Here is a 26,418-nt window from a genome sequence, read left to right as displayed (position 1 = left end):
TATTGTATGATGAAAAGCAAAGTTTTGGAACAAAAATTCTGCCAGCCACCACTGAAACTGCTAAATTCTATGGTATCTAAATAATTCCTCCTCCCACTTCCAGTTTCTAGGACAGGACTGAACACAGATTAAAATAAATTTGGCGTGATTCTGCTTTCAAAAAAATTCCAAGCTTTCCACCAAACTATCTTTTTTCTTCTGGATCCTCCCTTCCTATACCTGAGTAAACCCTTTTACTAGTTCTTGCCTGAATTCAAAGCTGGGGAAGCTGTTTGCCAATGTACTGGTAAGGGACTTAGATCTTCCTGTCTATGATGCCCTTCCCACAACTAGAAATAGCAACCTAAAATTTGAGGAAGCTGTTGCAAACTGTTGAAACACTGCAAACAAAATTTTCAGATGAAGTTCTCCAATTTCAAGTGCAGTATTATTTTCCAGCATGGTATTTATGAATCTTGGTTGGCAGTCAAGCACAAAGTAAAACTACTGACATGCATGCTCAAATGCTCACTGGAGAAGGTATTTCATTTATTATGACCAGTAAATGAGAGTTTTACTTCAGTCCTTGGCAAAAGGAATAATCCTGCCTGTCCCAATAAACCCCTTGTGACCTCAGGAACTTAAAATAATAAAATACAAGATAAAGAGGGATAATGGAAAACTGGATAATGGATAAATACAGATTTGCTACTGAAATTAAAGTTTAACACAAAGACATTTTCTACCTCATATTCACTTCTTTCAAAGTGCTGGTAAGTGTTTCAGTCACTGGTGGGTGACATTCTTTCAACAACTCATTGGTCACAGAACCAAATTTCTGTAAGCTATTCTCTTGTTTTTCCAATTCATCTTGTAGGCTCTAAAGTAGAATAACAATAAAACAAAACAAAAACATGAGTTAATAAAATTCCATGAAGTTGAAGTATTTCAAAATAGTATGCATCAATTGCATTAGATTATGAACAAAAGTTGATTTCATGTGTTACATATAAACAAGTTGTTTAATATAAATATGCCCTAATATGCTTTTTTTTACAATGAAAAATTACTTCATCATGTGAGTGTCTCAGCTCCTGGAACATTATATTCTTTGATCATCAATCTACTGCAAGGTTGGTGGAGAGCTAAAAATTTCATCTCAACATACACAGGTAGCTCTGAAGTCTGATGAAGTAGCATGAGAAATTTTAGTTTTTATGGCCATTAGCATGATTTAAAAACTTGTAACAATTTGATGATATGGCTCAAAATTACAAAGAATATCAAAAATCTGAAAAGAAAACAACTATCCCAAATTAATTTTTCTGCAAAAGGAAACATTCAGTGGCTGGTTTATAGCGTGTTCTCTTAATGTCATGTGATTTTAATGCACCAGTATGTCTTCCACTTTTTATAAGCCAGTTTTCTGCAGCTATCTGCAGCTATCTGCAGTTATCTGCATCCATGCAATTTCAGAGAAAATTAACTCTTTTCACCTGAAGTTTATCAACTTGGACTTTCACAGCATCTAGAGAACCAGTAAGAAGATAAAAGCGGGACAAAGAGTATCTGGCTTCTGTCAGGTAACTGTTCAGTTCTTCATACGCCACTTTGTAAATGCTCCACTGATCAAGAACGGATTGCAACAATATCTTCAGCTGGCTAACCTGGGAGGAGGGAGGAATAAACACAAAAGTAAATTAAAAGCATTCAAGCTATTTGGGATTTGTTTAAATTATTTTCTTCCTTTGGATCTCACATGCTTCTTGCCCTAAATGCCTAATCTAAACCTATTGGATAATGAAGACTTTGCACAACCATCAGCTGGGCTTACACTGGGAACAGCATAAAGTTCTACTTCGTTTTATAAAGGTTGGATGGAAGGGACTGTAAAGATGTCAAAATTCATTTTACTTTGGTCCAAAGCAGGATCAAGAGAAATTTCTTGAAGCTACCCATATCCTTAAGGCAGGGAAATCAGGCTATGGAAATCAGCAGAGAGGCTAGCACTAACACACTGCATTCCTTCTGAGAAGGCAGACAGATGTCAATCAAACTTTGAATGCTGAAAATTAATGCTGCTCTCTTCCTTATTCTGTGAGACCTGTGGGCTTGAAAACAATTCGGTAATTTGGTACCTTTACACTAAATATCAGGAAGCATCTAAAAAGCCTCACTTACAATGGCTAAAATCATTATTGAAACAAGAAATATTATACCCATTTTATGTGGTATGTGTACAGACAAACTTGGGGATTGATAGCTAGAGAGATGGAAAGAGGGACATGATTCAGAATCTCTTCCCCTACAACACAGAAGAAATCCACTAGCTGCAACTGTTAATTCTCCTTCTCCTCCATGCCTTATTGCTAGACATGTAATTTTCCCCTTATGGATTCTTTTACCATGTGATCCAAATTAGCCCAGGACTGGTTAATTTCTTGCAGTGTATTCATAACAGCAGAAGAGACTTCTTCTTTCTTGTTTTGTACCAAAGAAAGACCGCTCTGTTCTACATTTTCTACTTCTTTTTCCTTTGTTCTTATTGATTCTTCTAATTCCTAAAAAAATAAAAAAAAATGATACCTGAGTATTTTTGCTTGTTTAAAGTCTGGCAGTTTGTTGTTGATTTGAATGGAAGCACATCCTCTACATAAAACTTCTGTATAACTTTCTGCTCTCTTGTAAGAATAGAAAACTCCTTAAAAACAGCCATTTCTAGCTGGGAAACTACCTATAATTTCATAGCATGGTGCAGGCAGATCAATGAAAGTCCTGCAGTGCTCTGACTCCTATGGGAAGCTCTGGGGCTCCAGGCAGCACAGACACTGAGTGTGAGCAGAGTGGGGCAGTAAGGCTTGCAGGCTTCAGGCCAGCACAGATTTGTGTTCACCTGTCAGTATAATACAGAAAGCAGACTGTGAGGTGACAGCAACCTTGTGTTACCCCTACATTTACTAGTACACCATGTGACCTCAGGTTATTTTGTCATTTTCTGCAAGCCTCCCCTGACTGAGAGAAACAGATCAACAGAGAAAGAAAAGAATACAACAGAACTCTGGTCAAACTGAAACCCCACGTCTTTCAATAAATTTCACTCCCTGTGAATCCCAACACACAACTGAACCATTGCCATAAGAGACTTTACATTGTAGATAGTTGGGAAAGCTTTTGGAGTAAACAGAATTTATCCCTGCACAAATACAAAACACTTTTGTCTATATACATATTTGTGAGAGCATTTTTGTGGAACTATTTATTCTCAGCCTTTATTCTCCTGTATAATTTCACCTTTCCTCAAACATCTAGCCATGACCTTGTTCTGGAGCACTCCCAGAGTAATATATAATTTTTTAACCAGCTGACAACAACACAAACACCTCAAAGTTAAACATAATAAATCTGACTTTCCAAAAAGTGGATTTTTGCACTGAAAAAAGTAATTTAACTTTATACAAGGTTACTCCAAAATTCAGAATAGGCAAAAGTTTCAAACACCAAGATCAGCAAATATTTCTGGCTCTCTTGGAAAAGGGCTTTTTTACTCATCATTTAAAACTTGTAACTGAATTAAAGATGCATTATTTTGACAGAAAAAAATGCTTAACTTCACTTACTAATATGATGCTAAGCAGCAACTAGCACTGGTTAATAAATAAACTGCAGCTTTTGTGCTAGTTGAACCGGATATCTGGGAGTGTCTGACACAGTTATTTCTTAAACAATTTGTTTCTCTGCTGATCAAAGTCTTGCCATTCATAACTAACTCCCCAAGTGTATTTGCTAACTTCCCTGACCAAAAGGAACCAAAAAGGTGATAAATCAGATTCAGCTTTGAACTCCAGCCAAGCACAGACTGCTGATTATGTCAGGGTATGTTAAATTACCCTTGCTTCAGTTGTATGGGTTTATTGTGCTGAAACCATAAAGATGCCTGAATTAAAACTAAGCACTTCAGACAGATTGAAAACTCAGGTCAGCAATTTCAGAAAAAAAATTGACCTCTAACATATCTTGCCTAACCACCCTATTTGCCTTATAAAGATGAGTTTAATATATTGGTGAATATATACCAAATTCTTTTATACATTTCATTTGAATTTACAGCTGTTCTCTTTGTGAAGAGATGAATGCTAGATTATATTTGTCCCACTAATTAAATTAATGCAGGAGAGACACATAAACATAAACACACTTCCTCAATCCCTTTTATGGGGATGAGAACACCAAGATTTTGCACATTCAGTTGGCCTGACAGAGTTTTAATTTGTTTTTTAATTTTTTCGGTGTGAAATTTATTATATGGTATCGAGTAGGACAACATTATTTTGAACAAAAAATTATGTCATCCCTGATACTGGGTGGAGGCCTTGTCTATAAGTTCAGAAGTATCTGTTCTGCCTATACACCTTTAAGCTTTAACTCTGGCCTGACAGCTCAAGAGGTAAGCTTCTTACTATTTAAATATGTGCTGCTCTGAGTAAGATGTTCAGAGACAACTGTGATCCCCTGTGATACCCTATACAGCAGTGACACAGCTGTGCCATCCTTGTATGAATTCCATGTGAAAAATTGTGGTGGTTTTGAACTTATGTGCATTATGTATAGCCACATTTTGTCTCATCTCATCTTTGCACATCATAATCATGACTCTCTTTCCTTTTCTGGATAGTTAAATATTTGAAAAAACACACCAAAAAACAATTCTCAACTTTCTGAATGAAAGCATAAAACTTCCTTGGGTTCTAGGATTTTTCTCTGAATAGTCAGGTGGAACATATGAATGGAAAAAGAATGGAAAAAAGTGGAGTGTGGAGGAAAGATAGTGAAAAGGCAGAAAAAACCCGTAAGACTGGCTAAACAGATATGACAACATATTCCTTTCACAGTCCTCTAGCTCAGTATGCCTGGCATGCTTTGAAATGTCCAGTGTAAAAATAATGATGACTTTAGTTGGTCTTAAGCAACTTTGAGACATTACATTTCCTTCCTCCTCTTTTATTGCTGGCACCTTAGGAATGAAATCTCTCCTTTACTGAAGTCAGGAAGAGTTGAGTCACTGACTTCACCAATATGAAGATTTCACATGGATTTATCAAGTGTGGTTTCAAACTCTTGGAAAGAGAACATTATTATTTATATGTGGATATTACCTGACAGTCTTTCAAAGCATTCTGCACTGAAGCCTGGTCTCCAATTTTTTGTTGCTGTTTCAGCTTCTTCTCTTGGGTTTCAAACCAAGTTTTCAGGCACTGCACATTATTTTCATATTCTGTCCAGGATTCCTGCAGACCTTCCAAGAGCTGAATCTGCAAAGAAAAAGGAGTATATACTTTCTCATACAATTATCTCATTGTTGGGTCAATTATATAAATTATTGAAGACCAATGCAAAATAGTGCCTTCTTGGAATTCAGTGCTTTCAGAATTTAAAAACAGTATATAGATTGGAATTTATATATAACTAGTATTTTTTATAGAATTAGTAATAGCTCTGGATTCATTCAGCTAGGGGAAAAGAGGGCAAAGGAATCATCTCACTGTGCTGTCCACTCCTTATAGGGAGGCATGAGGAAAGTGAAGGCAGACTATTCCAGGAGATATTGAATAAAAGGAGAAGATGCAACAGTCACAAGTTGCAACATGGGAAATCCTTATTTGAGAACAAGACAAAAAATTGTCCCCCACCAGAGTGGTTAAGCATGAATCAGCTACTCAGAAGAGTTAGTGGAATCTATCCTTAGAAATTTTCAAGATTCTGATAACCAAATCCCTTCTGAGCTAACTGTAAAGTTAGCTCTGTTTGAGCAGGAGATTCACCCAGATGACCTGCAGAGGCTTCCAACCATTATTATCTTATTGCACTACTCATTTTGAAAGTTCACTCCAGAGCAGCTAGGTTGTTTTCTTTACCTTTTCTGTTATCAGCCCTTGCAGGATCTGCCAACGTCTGTTCATTGCTCCGAGCTGTTCTGCAAAATCAGTTTTGTCACTGCGTTTACTTTCAACATCCTGGCTGCTGATTTGGAGCACTGACTGGTTCACAAAGTCGACAGTCAACTGTTTGCAATTTAAATCTATCTTGAAGCCCTAGGGAAAAAAAATGGAACAAACAAAGCGGCTCATAAATACCCCAATTTCTCACCTTCCTGCAAAACAGAGGAAAAATGCTCAACAGCTACATCTTTATCACAATTCAGCTAGAAGGGTTTTTTAGCAATTGGCCAGGAATTAGAAAACAAGTCCCTCCCACTGTAAGGAAAGAGCAGGTTCAGCACCACTTGATGAAGCTCGATAGGCACAAGTTTATGGGACCTGATGAGATGCATCCCAGGGCCCTGAGGGAGCTGACTGATGCTGTTGTCAAGCCACTGTCCATCATATTTGAAAAGTCATGGTGGTCAGGCAAATAGTCAACGACTAGAAAAGGGGAAACATCACTCCTATCTTTACAAGGGAAAGAAAGGAAGACCTGGGGAACTACAGACTGGTTAGCCTCACTTCTGTGTCTGGGAAGATCATGGAACAGATGCTCATGGAAGCAATGTTAAGGCACATTCAAGCCAAGGACATGATCCAAGACAGCCAGAACAGCTTTACTAAGGGCAGATTGTGCCTGACCAATCCAGTGGCCTATGAAATGACTGCACCAGTCAACAAGAGAAGACTGACTGATGCCATCTACCCAGAATTCTGTAAGGCTTTTGACACAGTCCCAAATGACATCCTTATCTCCAAATTAGAGAAACATGGGTTTGGTGGGTGGACTATTTTGTGGACAGGGATTTGGCTAGACAGATGCAGCCAGAGGGCTTTGGTCAATGGCTCTGTGTCCAGGTGGAGACCAGTGATGAGTGATGTCCCTCAGGGCTCTACTTTGGCACCAGTGCTCTTTAATACCTTTATCAATGACCCAGTGAGATCAGATGTATCCTCAGCAAGTCTGCAGAGGACATGAAGCTGAGCAGTGCAGAAATCTTGAGAACTAGGCCCATGAGAACCTCATGGAGTTCAACAAGTCCAAGTGCAAGGTGCTGGGGGGATGAACTCATTGAGAGCAGCCCTGCAGAGAAGGATTTGGGAGTTCTCACGGATAAAAAGCTGGACATAAGCCACAGCCCAGAAGGCCAACTGGATTGTGGGCTGCTTCAAAAGAGAAGTGGCCAGCAGTTCGAGGGAGGTGACCCTTCAATTTGCTCTGCTCTTGCAAGACCCTACCTGGAGTACTGCATTCACTGTGGCAGATATAATAAGGTGCATATATTTAATAATGTGCATATTCCTTTGGATTTTCCTAGAAATTAAGGTAATCATATTAAAAATTATATTCCCGCCATAAGTAAACGGCAGAGTTTTTTTGCAGCAGAGTTTTTTGTAAGCCAAAAATAATTTTGGCTTCTTTTCCACAGTATCAAATATTTCACAGTTCTAACTTGTATAGAATTCCAACCACTCTACAAAGTTGGTGATTTTTTTCCCTCCTAAATCACTTGTATTTTACATATTTCTATATATTTAATTGTGATAAAAATTGAGATAATTCAAAAGGGAAATAAATAATATTGCCATTCAGTACCTTGTACTTCTGGACATAACCTTGAATTGCTTTCTGTCCTACTACATTTTTTATATTTTCTTCATCCTGCTGAATCACATTTTCCATCAGCGAAATCCAGCTCATAACTTCAGTGATGGCATGGCGAGAAGGAATTTTGTCCATCTGGAGCTGTTGAGGTAACAGACTTAGAGCTCATGTCACAAAGAAAATGGAAGAATTCCTTGCTTTGCATTAACACAGTACTTGATAGAGTACTGCTTGCCTGTATTTAATTACTCAAGAATATGTGCTAGGACATTTTTAGGTGGACATATATATTTTGCATTACAAGACAATTCAGAGAACTACAGAACAACATTTTATCTTTTTTACTATCCCAGATTCAGTTGAGATTTGTGACCCTTCCTCTCTCCCCATAAATCAAAAAGTTATTATTAACTCTGAGAGCAACCTAAGTTATAAACTAAAGCAACAGCTCACACTGATAGCAACTATATATTAAGGCAACTTTTCAACCAGTATAATTATCTAAGTTCAGTCTTATAGCATTGAAACCCCAAAACTACACAACCAAAAGCATCCTGTGCCTACACATACTAGCAAAAATCAATAATGTTTTTAGATCTATTTTGTATTTCACAGACTTGAACCTAACCTATTCAATTTGAGCAAAACCACTTCCCAAACCTGACAGGGAACAAGGATTTGAAATCCCTTGTTCCAGAAAGCATACCAATGTGTTGAAAAAAACCCCTACCTGCTCTTTAGTTCGAATTTAACAAATGTAACTATGGAAATCTGAAACTAACACTGATGGGTATTAGACAAGCAGGATTTGAAACTAAGTGTCAGCTTTCACAAAATAAAACAGGAATAACTTTTTTCTTATCTTTCCTCACATGGACAAACTCAGAAAGGAAGCAACTAGTCAGTGCCATCTGTAAAGTCTTAGTTTTCTGGAATATCAAAGTTCATTGCTGGCTTTCTTACCTGGTGCAACTTCTCTTGCACTGCTGGGATTTGTGTGAGGAGCTCTGTCCACTGGGTTTCAATGTGGGACAATCCTGCACGTAATGCAGCTGTATCTACTTTCTTGAGCCTCAGGAGTTGGTTCCCAGTACTCAGGACAGAAGATTTCTGTGATGATTTAGTATCCACTTCTTTTGAAAACTCCTGTAAGCAGAAACATTTTTTGTGGAAATAATTAAGTACTTTTTACTTAGTGTTTTAGAACCCCAAAAAGCTAAGAATATCCTCCATTCCCTTTAAAATATGTACTTTCTATGAGTATTCACCAGCTATACTTCAGAGTAAGTTAGAACAAAAATTGTGTTCAGTCATAAAGCCATTTTCTGTTTTCAGAATCCTCAAGATTTACAATCCTTGCATACAGCAAAGAAGTGCTTAATGTGCATACACACCAGCTGAAGAACATCTTACCTACGTATTCATCAAGGGTAAGAAGTATAACATTTAATTAATCAACTGTTTAATTGTAATTAGAGAGAAATAAATGTCCCAGGTTCATGAACAACTTACCAAAAAGGAGTTCAGGTGGTCTCGTACTGTTTCTAGTTCCTGAGGAACAGTCAAAGACTGCTGGCTCCAAAACTCAAGTCGCTCCTTTGCAGACTGCAACCACTGTGTCAATTCATTTGATTCACTCTGATACCTGGCAAGATGTTAAAGAAGACTGAAACAGTCATCACCACTTCTTGCTTCCAACTGAGCAGGCTTTCTTCCATGTGTTAGAGGAAGATACTGAATGCCAGATTTGAAATTTTAATTTTATAAAATTTCAGAAAAACGTAATTTAATTTTACAGACAGACATGGTATCAGGAAGCTCCTATTTTAGCCACTATGCTCACAATTTCTAATACAGCCTGAGTTTTGCCTTTAGAAAAAAGTTTAATGAAGGACAGTAAATAGATCCCAAAACTCTTTGGACAAACTGCAACCCAACCCAATGCACATAAACAGACTTTTCAATTCCATTAGAAGGCTCAGTCTTCCTAAATCTTTACAAGAAAGTATCTCAAAGCAGAAATTAATTTTTTTTTTTTTTCAGAAACCATCTCCGTATCATTTCACATGCCAAGCAACTAGTGAGATACCAGAATATGAGTGTCCACACATTAGCCAGGGATCCACAGACAAAGCTTTCATGCCAACTAGATAATTAATTCCAAAAGTAGCATATGAATGTTAGTAAGGTACCAAAAGATCCCTTCTATATATGCAGTGACGCAGACAAGAAATCTGAAGTTGCAATGCATCCACTAAAATGTGCAGAGGCAATTCACATAACCCAGTAAAGCACACCACTTTTTTCATACACCTGTGTGCACACAGGGCTTCTGAATTAATCATCTAAGAAAGCATTTTCAGATTTCCTTGCACCAGCTTTTATCTGCTACATCTTTTATCACAAATGAGAGAGTATGTTCTATGGAACAGAAGAGCAGTAGAACTATGACATACACCTCAAAGTACTTTCTTTTAAATGTTGAATCAAATATGTCTGGGTCCAGAACGGCTTTGACTGAAAAGCACAGGTGAAGAACTTTGTATTTACCATTACATCAGCATTACCTTGTCCAGTGCTTCAGTATTGTTTCCAGCCTGTGAAGTTCCTTGGTGACTTTGCTAGTGTTACTTAACCAGCGCTCTCCTAGTTGGTTCAGCTGACCTTCGAGTTCTGAGCAGCTAACAGAAAAAAGGAGCCTCTTCCCATCATCTAGCACTTGGTATAATTTAGGCTGGTATTCAGTCAGGCTGGATCTCAGATGCTGTAATGACAGAGGAGATGGGTAGATAACTGCAGCTCTCTGCTACCACACTTTCTCAACATTTAGTTTCCTTTTACTGCAATTTGTTGCATATGCAATGTCACCACAAAACATCACATTTTTCCTCTGCTCCAGCTCTAAATCTCTCCAGGAACCATCATGCAGGTAATCTGCTCAAAACCTGGACAAGTTGCCACAAACCAAATCATGTCAATATGTCTATTGGTTCTTCCTTATGATGAACTCCTTCTTCGTGTAGATCTTCTAAACTTGAAAAGAATCTTTGTGGGGCAACACCATTTCTGATAGAAATTGATTAAAATACCACAACTTTGCCACCTGCTGAAAACCTACCATCTACTGTAATGAATGTTAAGAAGTCCAATATAAATTATTATAAATTATTAACGGTGGTTCCCTCTTAAGCCCTTCCAATGCCTTCAGCTCTCTGGATATCTCAACTCTTTTACTGATTTACCCTCCTGCTCTTCATGGCTACAAAACAGAAGACCACCCCATCCATCCACACTCCTGAACACAGAGACCAATTTTTACTGCACAAGAAAGCAAAGAAGATAATGAAAAAGGAAAGGTTGTTAATACTATTACCCAAAATGAGACAGATTAAATTTAAATGGTGACTTGTGGATGCCTAAAGAATTTGTACATGTGGGCAAATATACCTGTTAAATTCCACTATCATTACCCAAATATCGTAAGGATTTTAAAAACATCTGTACATTGGTATGAGTGTAAAATGTACATGCATTCTCATTTTTCAGTTCTGATGAAAGTAATCTGAATATAAAAGGTTGAAAATGAGCAGTCCTATAGTGAGTACATGAATTTTCTATGGCTTTCATTTCCTCTTTCACAAAAATAGAGATTTTAATAGATTTTAAAAAATTACCTTTATATATTTGTGAGTCTATATATTTACACATAACATATATACAAAAAAAAAATCCTAGACAGAGGCTTAAAAAATTCTAAGACAATAATAAGTTCATTATTAAAATTTAAAGCTAAATGTGGCCAATTAATAAAATCTATGACATAACAGAATATTAGAATCTAGATTTGACCAACCTAGTTAAAGTAACTGAAAAGAAAAGAAAAGAAGAAAACTAATTTGGGGTCAGGACAAACACAAACAATGCCTAGCACCAAACAAAATCAAAACAACCCCACAACAGATTGCTTAAATTGTCCTCATACCATAGGAAAAGCAGAAAACTGTCTGGTAAAATAACCGAAGAGATAACAACACAAAGTCAATTTTCAAGAAAAATTTGACAGACATTTTTCTGTAAAACAAAAAAGAGAATGAAAATACCCCAACTCAAATGTGTAGTATAAGGAGAGAAAAACAAAACACTAGACAAAAGAAACAGGATGTGGTAGAAAAACTGTATTTAAATGACTGGTTGCATTTGGGGAGGAAGACAGTTTGAGGAACCACAGGCTGTTCAGCCTCACCTTGCTCTCTGGAAAGATCATGGAGCACATCCTCCTGGATTCCATTTTCAGTGGCAAAAAAGGACCAAGAGGCGACCCGGTTTAAATTCACTAACAGCCTTTTATAACAAAATTACTGTCTCTGTGGATCAGACTGACTTCAGCATGGCCTTTGACACCATCTCCTACCAGACCCTCCTCCAGCAGCAGAGAGAGCTCAGTCTGGATAAATGGACTGTTGGGTGGGCTGGAAATGACCTGCTTTACCAGTCTCAATGCTAGTGATCAAAGGCTTGATGCCTGGCTGGCAGGTTGCAATGGGCAGAGTACTCCAGAGATTGCTGATATTTTAACCCAAATACCTTCAACATCTTAATGGCATGGATCAAACATCTTAATGGCATGGATCATGTCAGACAGCATTCCCTCAGTAAATCTGTGGACAACACTAATGTAGGGAGAGTTGTTGGGACAAAAAATGGCAGACTGATTCCAGAGACTCCTTACTAAACTTGAGGTTGGAGACTGCAGAAACCTTGGAAGGCTGAAGAAATGCAACATCTGCACCTTAGGCTGACCAGCTGCATATCTCAGTACAGGTCAGGAAGGAAACTGGTTGTGTATTTAACCTGGCAGCTTATCAGGCAAGCCACAGCACGGGCCTATATTAGGACTGTGAAAACCAGATCAAGTTATTTCATTATCCTCGTCTAGGTGGTGCTGATGAGGCCAAGTCTACTCCATCTGACTGTGCTCTGACCCATCTCTCACTGAGCTGAGGAAGAAGGAAGTGGTCAGGTGTAGGACTACTAAGTTATTTAGGGACCTAGAGCACACGTCCTTCACAAAGAGGCTGTGGGAAATGTGCTTGCTTTAGACTGACAAACAGGAGGCTAAAGGCCAGCCTAACAAGGATCTACAGCTGTTTGTAGTAAAATTAAAAAGATGACAGAGGTAAATTCTCCTCAGTAGCGCCACAGATTATGAAAAGGACAATGGTGACAAGCTGAAAGTTGATGTTATCGACTGGGCATTACAAAATATCTTTTATAGTAGGTCTTGGTGCAGGACTGCAAATGGTCCCATGGCCAGCTGTGGGATCTCCTACTTCTGAGGTTTCCAAAGCTGTTGCTGATCCAGCATGGGACAACTGTAATGCTTCATGTGGGAGGTTGGACTAGATGACTGTCAGAGATCCCTTCAACCCCTCTTTTCTGCTGAGAATGTCGAAAAAGCACCAACCTGAAAAAGTGTAATTCGGTCTGTAAGCCTGTCCTCTGTCTCTTCTACCAACCCTACAGTGGGGATGTTTCCTTCAACAGATTCCAGCTGTCTGGTGAGTTCTTGGTAATCTTCATCCAGATGCATCCAGGTCTACAAGCACAAATTATTCAAGCATATGGTGAATCTGAGTATCCAGAAAATTTTATTACTTTTTTTTTTCTTAATCTGTAGTCCTATAGCTAGCTATGTGGTTGTGAAAGTATGGAAATAACAGTACAAATGTCCAGTGGACCTGTAAAAAGACACCATCCCTGTGCCAAGCTCAGCTTTTGGTGGGAACACATGGATAAAACTGTCACGCTCTCCTTAACCAGCTAAAGCTAAGCAGCTCTTCAGACTTAGAGGAACACAACTTGTTCCACCCAAAGGTCACAACAGCTAAACAGAAAAGACTGCATGTAGTCCATCAGTGCTTTGTGTGTATGACAAAATGGACTGATGCTCATCAAGTCTGCCCAAGCACAGGAAATCAGCATTATAGAATGTCCTGGTGGCTGATCAGAATGGAAGTATAGAAAAGGCCACAGAAATTCTCACCTCTAGAATGTATTCCAGCTCCACACCTCGTTTATGAGCCAGCTTTAATACAGCTGAAGCTCGTGTCATTATCTCTGAATGTGACTGAGTTTCCTTCAAGAGGGCAAGGCTGCTCATCTTTCTAAAAAGTGTTTCTGTCAGGATCATGTGAGACTCCAACCCTTGAAAATATTCCTGAAAAATTCAGATGTGGGGGAGAGGGAGAATAGAAAAGAGAAAGTGCAATTATTACTCAATTCATAACCACTAAAAGAACATTTTAAGACTTAAGCAGTACAATCAAGTATCTACATAGAATTAGGTAAACCTTTCACTGCACAACATTTCATGAAATCCAACATAACTTAAAGAGGACAATGGTCTATTCAAAGAAAGGAGTCAGTCATTCTTTCCACACAAATTCCATCCTGACCCTCATTCCATAAACAAAACCAGCTTAAATCAGATAAACACCCCCAAAAATTTCTGCCTAATGAAAATGTGGAAAATACTTGTCCTGTTTGTGGGTGCTGTTACCAAATGTAAATTTCTGTTGAAAATAAATGCAGTGGTGGATGAAATTGCTATGTAGCATGACAGGACAATACCAGGAAATTGTTATTAGAATAATGAAGAAAATACAATCTATCAGGGTCATGCTTCAACAAAGCATTTCAAACTCAGTCTGTCAGAACAGTTCACTGGCTCCAATTTAAAATACAGTCTGGCCCACTGTTCTGAAAAGCCCCTGAACTTTTAGGAACAAAAGGTTAGCAATTTGCTCCTCATAAGTGTCCTGATTTCAGCTGGGATAGAGTTAATTTTCATCTTAGTAGCTGGTACAGCAAAGTGTTTTGACTTTACTATGGGAATAATGTTGATGGCACACTGATGTTTTGTTTGTTGCTGAGGAGTGTTTACTCCAAGTCAAAGACTTTTCAGCTTGCCTTGCTCTGCCAGTGAGGAGGTGCATGAGGAGCCTGGAGGGATCATGGTCAGTACAACTGACCTGAACAGGCCAAAGGGATATTCCATACCACAGAGCATTATGTTCAGTATATAATCTTGGGGGAGCTGTCTGGAAGCTGCTGATTCTTCTTGGGGACAGGTTGGCTATTGGTCAGGAGACGGTGACCAACTGCACTGTTCATCATTTATTTATTTCTCTTGTGCTTATTTCTCTTTTCCTTTCTATTGGAGTTATATTGACTATTTCAATTTATTATTATTATTATTAGTGCTAGTAATATTACTATTAATCTCTCAATTCACAAGGCTTACCTTTTCTTTCTAATTCTCCTCCTCCCCAGAGAAGGAACACATAAGGAGGAAGCAGCTGTGTGGTTCTTAGTTTCCCACTAGGGCTAAACCACGACAACAAGCTTACAGTCATTGCTAGTCTTGAAATACGTCCTGATTTCTTACCTTATGCTTTTCCAGCAGCGACTGAACCTCTTCCTTGGAAGAAACAATCATTTTCTGGTCACCAGCCATTTTTTCTTGGCCTGTTTCTACCAGGTCAGCCAGGTCCTGCAAAGCCCTCTCATACTGCCTCTTCAGAGCCATATTCTGATTCAGATCACTCCGCCTGGATCCAATGATCAGCAGCAGCTCATCATACTTGTCCTGGGGGGCAAAGGGCACCAATGGTGATTCTTATTTTACACCTTTCAGGTCTTCCTAGAAGCAACCTAACTGTCCCTCCACTTTCTGTGAATACTAGCAGAATAACATTTATTTACAGCTCAAAAAGAGTTTGCAGATATACTGACTTCATTGATAAATTAACTCATGATTTAAAGACAGAAAAAACAAGCAAGACCTGCAACTCTCTGAAGTACATGCATTTGGGGAAAAATAGCAGAATTCCAAAGGCTTGTGTAAGTAGCAAAGATTGGGCTTAACACATCAAAACACAGTGGCTACTGTGCCATGCAGATGCTGTTTACATTTTACATTTATAATACAGAGGATTGCATGCATTCCATCATGGCTACACACCATAGGCTTTTCAAAGTCAGGTTTGCTTCCTTCTCCTTCCCCAGAATCTTACTGGTAGCAAGCAAGATACATACAACTTACTATAAAAACCAAAACAAGCCCATACGTTTGTTCTGTACAAGATATTCCAACAACCAAAATATCTCTGTGATCATCCACTGCTATAACAAAGTGCCCACCCTCAGACTGCAGCTGGCTATAGAACTTTGTGAGAAGAAAAACTGTCAGAAAAAGCCAAAGAAACGCTTTTCTAAAAACTGAAATGGAGGGGGACCACAATGGCACATAAACTGAGAGCAAAAGAAACCCAAAAAACACCCCCCAAAATACTCCAAACAAATGAGGAGGAGGTGCTAAGGCCAAAAGGATAAAGAACTGAGCAAAAGACACATTTCTTAGTGAGTTATTTCTTAGTCATTCATTTTTAGTTGATATCAATGTCTAGTTGGCTTAAATTTTTGGTCCAGTTTCAGCTGCTTTATTTGCTTCCAGTTTATTATTATATCATTGTAAGTGGTAAAATTCATTAATAAACCTTGTCCTTGACGTTTCTGCCAGCATTCTCCTGCACCAGCCAAACTGCTCAAAAAGGACTTTTAACAGGTTTACAGAAGTTGTGGTTCAATTGCCCACATGTATTGCCATGAAAGATGCTCTAGCAAAAGCAGAACATTTCCAGTTTCAGGTCTCACTTCACTCTCTGTCCTCCTTTACCCCCTTCCTGCTTTGAATGACAGATGTCTGATAGTACTAAACCACAGGTCATGAGACTCTGGTGAGAACAGGAATGAACCTTCAGCAGACAAATTTATATTTACATGCTTAATGTCATCTGTGTGAAAAGGGAGTGGATGAGAGCTGACAGAAAACATGGTTTTGTAGATTTTTACAATTAATACTGCTAAAATTGGAGATGTTAGAAAATCTGAAGAGGGAAAATTGTAAAACTAGGTGAACCAGAGGGAACATAATCTTTTATACATACTGAAATGCCTTAAAATCCCATTTCCTAAACTGCTTGATGAACAATAAAAAGAAGCATTCCTTTGATATCACAGGTGAGAAAGGTGAATAGGATGGACAGGTCTAGGATGGAACTAATGAACCATACCTGGATCTTAGACAGCTCTTGTACAGAAGGTTGGTCAATTTGTAGCTTGTCTATACGCTTCTTTAATTCATTGATTCCAGCATCTAGTTCCTTTAAACCTTCTTCTGCCTGCAGTATGACCTGTATATGAAAATTACATTGCTTAGTTTTAAGTTTCAATAACAGTAGTGTAGCTGGCCTGTGATCAGATTTTTTTCTGCTTGCAGTACTAATCACACTTTCAATGTGCTGAAATTGTAAAGGATGCTATGAAGGAAATGTACTAATTAAAAGTAGGAAGAGTCCAGTTTTTTTCTTAAAGTTAAATAAGCATATCATTATTACTTTATAATAACAAGCTGTTTTAGTATCATATAAAATACTATGCTTAGTATTTTTTATACCAAACGTAGCTATGTATTTCCGTGCTTTTAACTATACAGTAGAGGTCCAAAATAAATTTTTTTAAATGTAACAATGTATTTTTTTTTATTAACAGTCATTCCTGTTATCTCAGAGCACCAAGCAAACAATCATCACAGCAGAACTCACGTATGGATGCAAAGAGCTCTGTGTAGTTCCCTTTCAAGACTGGGATGGGGCTAAAATTACTTGTACCTCCCCTTTTGCACTTGGAAAACTACAACTTAAGAACACAGATTGGTATCTGCAAGTGTCTGAAGGTGATGAGTTTTTCCAGTAGAAGCTACAAGCTTCCCTTGGTGTCTGCTGCAGTAACACATGCAGATTACAACAAAGTTAAAAGTGCGAGGGAGATTCCTGTACTTAAAGTCCTTTGCTGAGGCCCTTCCTGGAGGCCTCCTATCCAGGTATTTTAAACTCTGTATGTGAGGTAAAACTCCTGCCTTTCAGCAGCATGGAGTTTGCACAATACAGTCACTAAACTTCCACTTCATGAAATTTAAGTCACCTAGCTGATTAAGAGTCTTCTACTTTTCTAACCACATATTGAACAAGCAGTGATGCTTTTAAATTTGAATGTTTTATCAGCCAAGGGAGATTTCCTGCAACAAATAATTTCACTTGCTTTTGCTAACACATTGTTTTCCTAGCTGGTAGTTAAATTAAAAATACTGGAAATATATAATATATATTTGCCAATGTTTGGCATCACAAAAGATAGAAAAGAAAGACACAGTGTGACCTCTCTTTATCATACATGAGTTGTAAACTCCTTCAGAATTTGAATGTCAGGTATATAAAGTCCAGTATTTCTGTTTAACTGAAGGTGAAGTCTCTTCCACTTAGCCACCTGCTGGAACCAGACATCACTAACAAGAAATATTTATAAGAAGTACACCTTAGCATACTCCATTCATTTTTCTCACTGGCAAAACAGAAACAAGAAAACAGAATATACTTCTTGATACAAATAATTAATTATTCTTCAGGCCATTCCTGATAAAGAAATTATAATTACTGCCTTAAATTAAAACAAGTAACATTAAAGACATCACTATAAACCAGTGAGAGCAGGAAAGTGCCTTTGATTCTTAATAAAGTTTAATAGTCAAACAACTTAGCAAAACTCTGGACTTTTTTTGTTTATTGAAGTTTTCTCTTTTCAGTACTGCCCAGATTAAACATAACTAGGTACTAGGTCAGCTGGGGAGATGAGAGAGACACTTTTGCTAGGGTTTGGTTTTTTTTTTTTTTTTGGTTTTTGGTTTTTGTTGTTGTTACGACTTTTTGTTTTATTTTCTTTAAAATATGTGTAATACACTCTTGGACGTTTTCCTATACTTAATGTGAACACATATGCTCTCCCATTTAAAGGAACTGTTCTATAGAATCCATTTATAGTTTGGATAAAAAACTTAACCTCTTCTCCTCTCCCCAAGTGACAGATACGTGGTCGTACCTGCATTTGCTCTGTTTCTGGTCTATCAGCTGCCTCTGCTAATTTCTGTAGAACTAAGTACTTGTTATCAGCCACTGATGTAAACATGAGCTTCAGATCATTCTGCAGGAGACAAAACCAACAAATTATAGCCAGTTGCAGCACAAAACAACTGAAAAAATATTCCATGCTTCAAAAAGTTTAAAGCATTTAATATTACACGGTAGTACTACAGCACAAAAACTATTCAAAAAGCATCATAATTAGCCAATGCAAAACATTTAATATTGCTCAAAATCCAGCTATGGAGACTGAGAGCTAAAGTAACTCATATTAAAAACCTTTCCCATGAATGCACTTCTACTTTTGCCTTCCAATTAAATGATTAACTACCAAGGGTCATTACCTCCATGTAAAAACAAAAAATTCTTGTGCAGTTTATTCAACCACATATGATTGTAAACAAGCTTGGTTTTACTTTTTAAGGCAAGTTGTTTTAATTACAAACTTGAGCTAATTTAACATATAAATAAACAAGACCTCCACATATTACCGGGCTAACCACAAGCTGAAACGTCGAGAATATTTTATCAGAACAGACACATAAATATTAATTAACACTTTTGCTTAAATACAATCAATCATATTTTTCTTGCACTCATCTCAAGAGAAAATTATCAGCACATTTTTCTGAGACTTTCAGCATTACATGAGAGGTGCATTAATAATTTAGTATTTATTTTCACATTCAGTAATTATTTTAAATACTGAAAATGTCTATGAATAATGCAAAGAATTCTAATCAACCTTGGTGCCATCAGCAAAGGGAAGTCTTTCATTGAAAAATGGAGATTGCAGAGGAAAGATTATGGAGTTTGAAAGGAAATCTAGTAGTAACAATTTATGAAAAGATGACCTTAATCTAAAGACACAAGGAATCTTTTTTTCTTTTTTCTTTAATTTATGGGTTTTTAAATTAAAAATAAACCCTACTGAAGGGCTTCGTATATTAATGACAATGATAATGATAACAATAATAATAAGAGAAAAGGTAGAGACCAAGTAAGATCTGAAAGCATTTCTCAACTCTGTTTGAAAAGTTTTCTGAAAGTGCACATTTCTCCACTTAGCACCATTTTCTCACACTTGCACAACAGAGACTTCCTTCTATGTAATGCCAGCAGGGGGAGGCAGCAAGGAAAGATTATCACTTTACAGTAATTGCATGAGTTTTAGAAGCCTTCTAGTGGAGAGCTTAAATTTTGAGTAATTATTAGGTTATCAAGTTGTGCATAGCTTGAAAAGTTTGATTTTTCAATAAAAAAACGGTGACAACCTTGTTCTTTTGATTTGGTACCAAAAATTCACAGCCTTTATATCTCCATTTGACATAGAACTCTGTTAATTTCATCACCTCATACCTTGAATGTGATGATTTGCTGGAGTCGTCCTTTCAACTGGTGGCATCTCTGATTTACCACCGACTCCAGAAAGGTCAGTCTTCTCAAGAGACAATCCAAAGTGTCTTCTATAATAACCCTCTTACCACTACTGTCAGGAAATATCTGAGCAAACAAATTCTTGTTCTTATCCACTTCTTCTGTTATGTCTTTGATTTCTTTGGCAAGAGACTAATTTTGTAGAAAAAGAGAAGTGACAATCAGACATTCTGGAAAGCAGGCAAACATTGCCACAACCGCAGTCAATTTTGCAATGATGCAGTGAATTTTTTTACATTGCTGGTATACACACACACTAGAAAAAGATGGAAGCTACAGTAACCTCTGATAGTAAAAATATTCCATGCTCCAAGGAAAAACAAGTGCTGGAACAAACTAATGTAAAGCCACAGAAACATCTGGGTCGGATTAAAAGTCATCTACTCCAACTCTCCTGAAGTAAATATGGACATCTTCAAGTAAATCAGGATGCTCAGGGCCCTCTCAAGCCTGAGTTTGAATGCTTCCAGGGATGGAACATCCTCTCTGGGCAACTTGCTCCAGCATTTCCTAACTCTCATTTTGAAAAATTTCTTCCTTATATCTTGTCTGAATCTATCCTCTTCAGCTGAAAACAGTGTTCCTCTGTCCTATTGCCTCTCTCCCCCTGCCCCACCAGTCAATTCTTTCCATCTCCCTCACCCCTAATTAATGTTGAAGAACCTGTGCTGTTTCTATATCCCAGAGTATCTCTCCCTCTTTTTCACTTAGTTTCAATTTCGATAATGTGGTGTTTGCTAATACTTAGATGTTAAACAGAAGAAAGAGTCTACAATCTGTGCTTTCTGCAACATGGGCAACTGCAGAATGATGCAGTTACAGTATGTCAGCAACTTGTCACTTATCCAGGATTCTAACACTTTTGTTCTAAGCGCTACATAAAATGCACACTTATTGGCAATTAAAGAAACTCCTGCTCCTGGATTCCTCACCTCTTGCTTGCAGAGGTAGGTTTCTGTTTCTTCTTCTGGCAACAGAGCTGTAGCAACAAAGACTTGCTCTTCCACCCCATCCAGCCACACAGACGTGGCAGTGACACCATCATAGAGCTTCTGTTCCAGATGCAGGGTCTCCTCCACCTGTCCAGCCTGGGTACAAGGAACCACAGAAGTACAAGACAGTCTTCCTAACTTTAATTTAATTTAACTTTATTTTAATATTTGGGAAAGGCCTGGATTTCCAGGTCATAGCTGGAGGAGTTTCCACTGTTAACGTGGCTTTGCTGTAGGAGAGGTGTAAAGACAGATGAGAATTACCTCAGATGAGACATCTTCAAAGGCCTGATTCAATTCAACCAGCACTGGTGACACCAAGGATTTATCTTCATCCTGTGTCTCCTCCTTATACAAAGGCATTCCAGGTATTAGTCTGTTTGGTCTGCTATAAAGCTGCCGAGAGAGAAGCACTAATTAGGATGCATCTACCGTATATAGGGCACAAAATTCAGCTGTACAGATTCCCTGCTGACTGAGGCCATCACCTCCTAATGCTCATGGTCCTCCCACAAATGCTCCATGTCATGGATATCTTGCACAAATATTACTCAACAGGAGGTTCGCTAGAAATGCAGGACAAATGCTTGTAGCCAGAATTCAAAATTACTAGTTTTTACCAAAAATATTATCAATTACTCTTTAATTAATACAAGGTGTTTAGAACTTTGGAAGTTGATTATTGGAGTTAATACAAAGAAGAGTGGATTTGGGTCTATTAACAATAAAATGGAAGATGTATGTTAATATAGACTTTGGTTTGTCTCCAGTTTAATTGATTAATCCCCATTTCTTTCAGTAGAAATACTGCTCCCAAAATTCCTCACCCACTAAGATCAAGAATTGAATGTAACCAATAAATTCAAACTGAAAATAAGTTTTCCCCTAAGCTCTTGCCAGAGTACTGATCAATTCCAGAGTGATGATTTGCTACAGAATTATCCTGAGTTAGATAAGTAAATAAACATTTCTGTCTGAGCTCTTTCTTCCTTTCTACTTCATTAACCTGATGGTAGTGCAATTCAAATCACTTTGAACATGAGCAGTGCTGCTGCTAATGTGCAACAGTTTTTAAAGGTGTCACAAAAATAAATTGCTCCGTATCTCATGACTTAACCACAGCACCTTAATGGATCTACATAATGTACCTCTTGTTGTAACCACTACTTACAAAGAGAAAAATGAAAGAGAAATTTTAAAAAGCTACCAGTTGTTCTTTTTCCAAAGCTTTCTGGAGCAGTCTCTGCTTGGTAGTGAATTCCTGGTTTAGACTTTCCCATTTCCTCTTCATCTGTTCTTCAGATGATGGCTTCTTACCCTCTAAGACTAATTCCTCAGAGAGTACATCAGGCTTCTCACTGAATATGAAGAAGCATAACAGTTTAATAAATGCAAAAGTTATAACAAAATATAACAAAGTTATAATTTTCCATTAGGAAATTCTACATTTAAACTAAGTGCTAGTTTTTAAAGCTGACTTGTTAATTTTAGCTTTGTTTTTCTGAAAATAAGACAAAGGCTGGTTTTAACAGCAAGAAGTTCTTATCTGATGAAATAAAATGTACTTTCAAAAAGACTGTTTGAAGTTGCAAGTACCCAAAATAAGTACAAAAATCCCCAAACCAGACTGAATATATACTACATTGAAATGTAACCTATAAAGAGGTTTTAGTTCAAAGCATGAATTAAAATAAATATTTTATCTGAGTCCTTCCTCACCTCCTTTCTCAACATGGCAGACATAGTTTAATGAAGGATAAGCATATGAATTTAGCTTTGGTAAACAGTTAATCACAGTCAGAATTTTCTGTTTGGTGGATTGTTTGTGGGTTTTTTTTTTTGGGGGGGGGAGTTACAGTAACTGATCCACTGCTTGTCTAATGAGTCTTGCTAGTGTTTAATTTTAGTGTGACTCCTGCCAATAAGAATAAAGGGCATTTCTAAATGCTGAAGGCGATCTATTATCACAAAACAATTTGTGTAACTGTATTATCAGATCCCTGAATTATAAACCAGGACTCCAGCAGCCTCAGTGCTGTATAAAACTGATAAAACAAAAACTGGAGGACTACAAGCAGAAGAGGGATGTAAGCATAGGGATGACAAAGTACAGCCATAGAAATTTACTTTTTGGACCCCATGAAAACACACCTTATGGACAGCCCTTCAGTAGAGCTTTGCTGGGTTAGGATCTCTCCTCCACGGCACGCTACTGACCGAAGCAAATTCTTCTGCTCTTCTAGCTCCTGCTCCAGCTCCTAGCACAGCAAGTTACACAAAACAGAACAAATCTCAAACAGACTGGTTTTGCCTTGGAAGGATATGTCTACCTTGTTTAACTGTCATGCAAAGTTAGCTGAGCAACCTCTGAAATGGCTGGCTTGAACACCAAAAGTAGTCCAAAATCTCCAGCCAGGGACACAAAAAAAATGTGGTACATAAAACAGGATTGCTGAACTAATTGACTGATACAATGCAGTTTCTGGAACCTACCCTAGTGAGAATATCTTCAAATCACTCAACACAATATATAATGTAGTTATGTGTATCTTTGCTTGTATGAAGACAAATTTATTATTTTGAGTATTATCATTTCTCCTTAGAGTAACTTAAAGGGTTGCTTCAATTTCATTCTGCTGATGATCAAATTTTATTCTACTGATTATGTGAACTGACCATGGTCATCCAGGAAGTCTAGCCTGCCTGTTACAGATATAAGACAGGGAACTCAGATGCATCATTACCAAAGCAGTGAGTATGAAACAGTGTAAAAATTAATTTTTCAGTGGGAATATTAACAAGAGTGACTCAGCTATAGCATTAAGTGCAATCTCAAGTGGGAGTAAAAGAAAGGCAGAACACAAACTTTCTGCTGCTGCAGGGTACTCTGCTGCTGCTGTGAGCGAGTCGTTCTTGCTTGTGCCAGCCATTCTTGAACACTGGGGCTTTGTGAGGAAACGAAGTCCAGATCACTCTCCTCCTTTTCTTGTAAAGATCCCTGCTTTAAGAAAGAGATATTAAGATTCAAAAAAATCTCCTACATTGTTAGAGAGCAGGCAGGTTTAGCTCATCTACACAAAACTTCTCAAGTTGCTGGCCCATGAAAATTCTGAAGTAAGCAATGACTTTAGGTTTCTGACTTTTATTGGTTTTTGGTTACTAGCAAGAAAAGCACCCATAAAAACGTAAAAATAAACATGCACTTAGTAGAATCAGAGACCTTGGACTGATGTGTTTCTAAAGACTGTTCTGCTTCTAAAAACCAGCCTTCATCTGCAAAGGAGGGTGCAGCTTTACCTGGCAATGCAGGGATTCAGTGGTTTGTTTCTGCCAGGTTTTTTATCTAATTAAAACAACTTTTTTTATCTAATTGAAAAGGAGACAATTCTGGTTGTCATTCTGGTCAATATTTATTTATCAGTAAGTACATAACTCTATGTTTGGCAGAAACACACTGGGTAAACAGCAGATGACATGATATGAACAGCAGAGAAAGTAAAAGAGATCAATCCACAGAATGTTAGAACAGCACAGCAGAAGCAACAGTTCCTTCCATTCATATTTCTACCATGTTTTTCCAACATGAGTGATTTGACAGGATTTCTGTGTAAGCAATGCAAAAAAGAACAAATGCCTCAGCAGCTGAAAAAAATATTTTATCAACTTCTTGGCTTCCAAAGTCCATGTTGGCTGAAATTTTATGTAATTTTAGCAGCCAGTGTATTCAAATGTAGGTATTTTGACATGTTTGGCCTTTTGTTAAAGACAAATGTGTAGGTCTGGCTACGTAGATGTACACATCTCTCTACACTTATTTAATATTACTTGCAGTCATATGATGACTGGAGAGCTTGCACCTTTTTGGTTTTTTGAAAGCTTCAAGATCTAAAGCTGGGGCTTATACCTCTCCTATTTTGTCCATTATTTCATTTTTGTAGGATGCCTATTATGCCCATGATTCAGCTTTTATTTTAAATAGATTAAGACTGCCAAATGGTTCAGCAACAAGCTCCCCAAACCACAGACACTCTGCCTTCCAGGTGACATTTCTCAAATCAGACAGGGACCAGCATGGCAGAAGGTGGGTGTGGAGATCGTACTGGCCTCACCTGGTGCTCCTTATGCTAACAACTGAGATGGACCTCTGCCACCAGTGACCCTGGCACCAGCCACTGAAACAGCAGAGTCTTGCTGAGTAGTAGAAGGTGAGGTGTAAGATTTTAATTTTGGGAGATGATGAGTGAACTGAAGTTGAAAGGACTGATTAGTGTTAGAGGATATTAACTGTTAAGAAACCAGAAGTACCTGGTGCTGGAAAGAACCATTAGCCCATGCTTTATGAAACAACTTTGTTTTACTAAGGCTCCAGTTTGCAGGTATACTCTGATGTAGGAACAAGTTTCTAGACAAGCTGATGTAGTTGAGTGTGAACAATGTTATTACAGAGTGTCAGACTGGGCAAAGAAAATAGTATGTGAGAAGTAAAGAAGATCTGGAATTATAGTTTTTGTATTATAAGTTAGGAAACAGACAATCTTTCTGTAAATTGGGGAGGGGGTGGATGGGGCGGAATCTGCTTAATTTTATATACTCTAGGGACCACAGTTATTCAACTTGTCAATTTCTTTAGAGAAAAGTATCTAGTTCTTTTTTGCATTTGAGTGGGCTGGTTGATTTCAGTTGTGTTTTGGGGTCTCTTTCTCTGGGAAGAGGACTAGATCCAGTTTTGGAATTATACTGAGACATATAATTAAATAGTCTCATGGTTCTTGCAATAGCAAAGAGTGTAAAAGGGATTGTGGTATTTCTTGATGCAATGAGGTCTTTCAAATATGCTACTGTGCATACTTTTTAGATCCAAAGTATTTGTGAACCAGATTTTATCACTGTCAAATTACAGAATGTAAGTTTGGAAAAAACCTTACATTTGCATTTACAGTTGCATTTTCATTTGAAGCCTATCTGAAGGAACTAACAGCCAGGGAAATACAAGCTTGAGCCTGTTCTTCCCAGCTACTGTCCAGTCTAGCACAGAAATAAATGGAAAATCCCTGAAGAAGATTGTGATGAAATCGATCTTTCAAGGGATTTCAGAATTATACAAACTTATATGTGGTACACTTTTTCTTGTGAAACTGCAGTCGTTCCTCCCCTACACACCATTTGCAATAAAAAGTAAAGAAACACTCTCTGTTTTGTTGAGGTTTTTTTTTTTACTGCAGAATCTGTTCTAGTTCTTTGGTTTTTAAGGAGTCTGTGTTTCCTTTCCCCTAAGCCAGAGAATAAACAATAACAGGCACAATATTTTGTGTGTTTCAGAGTGCTACCTTTGGAAATAGTATTGTCTGGAACACTCCTGTTCCAGTATGTTTCTGATTAGTTTCACTACT

At 37.7% G+C, this 26,418-nt stretch overlaps 1 protein-coding gene across 11 annotated transcripts in view; it reads right to left on the bottom strand.

The window, feature by feature from the left end:
* SYNE1 (spectrin repeat containing nuclear envelope protein 1) overlaps positions 1-26,418 on the bottom strand; it is a 289,839-nt gene that overhangs the window by 53,271 nt on the left and 210,150 nt on the right. For 9 of the 11 annotated variants that reach the window (XM_050973206.1, XM_050973205.1, XM_050973201.1 and 6 more), the window contains 20 exons: positions 23,895-24,029; positions 23,180-23,286; positions 22,236-22,386; positions 21,293-21,424; positions 20,969-21,124; positions 19,959-20,168; positions 18,559-18,660; positions 16,698-16,817; positions 15,011-15,211; positions 13,607-13,780; positions 13,028-13,159; positions 10,131-10,327; positions 9,076-9,208; positions 8,527-8,709; positions 7,555-7,704; positions 5,892-6,068; positions 5,133-5,288; positions 2,385-2,540; positions 1,476-1,646; positions 726-859 (listed from right to left, as the gene is read on the bottom strand). In XM_050973206.1, the coding sequence (XP_050829163.1) occupies positions 726-859; positions 1,476-1,646; positions 2,385-2,540; positions 5,133-5,288; positions 5,892-6,068; positions 7,555-7,704; positions 8,527-8,709; positions 9,076-9,208; positions 10,131-10,327; positions 13,028-13,159; positions 13,607-13,780; positions 15,011-15,211; positions 16,698-16,817; positions 18,559-18,660; positions 19,959-20,168; positions 20,969-21,124; positions 21,293-21,424; positions 22,236-22,386; positions 23,180-23,286; positions 23,895-24,029 (3,077 nt within the window). The remainder of the gene's footprint in view (positions 1-725; positions 860-1,475; positions 1,647-2,384; positions 2,541-5,132; positions 5,289-5,891; positions 6,069-7,554; positions 7,705-8,526; positions 8,710-9,075; positions 9,209-10,130; positions 10,328-13,027; positions 13,160-13,606; positions 13,781-15,010; positions 15,212-16,697; positions 16,818-18,558; positions 18,661-19,958; positions 20,169-20,968; positions 21,125-21,292; positions 21,425-22,235; positions 22,387-23,179; positions 23,287-23,894; positions 24,030-26,418) is intronic. The other 2 variants (XM_050973207.1, XM_050973198.1) reach the window with 1 other exon arrangement.

Source organism: Serinus canaria, chromosome 3, assembly GCF_022539315.1.
Source record: "Serinus canaria isolate serCan28SL12 chromosome 3, serCan2020, whole genome shotgun sequence".
Classification (NCBI taxonomy): domain Eukaryota; kingdom Metazoa; phylum Chordata; class Aves; order Passeriformes; family Fringillidae; genus Serinus; species Serinus canaria.
Note: the sequence above shows the minus strand (reverse complement) of the source record. Positions and strands in the feature narration are given on the sequence as shown.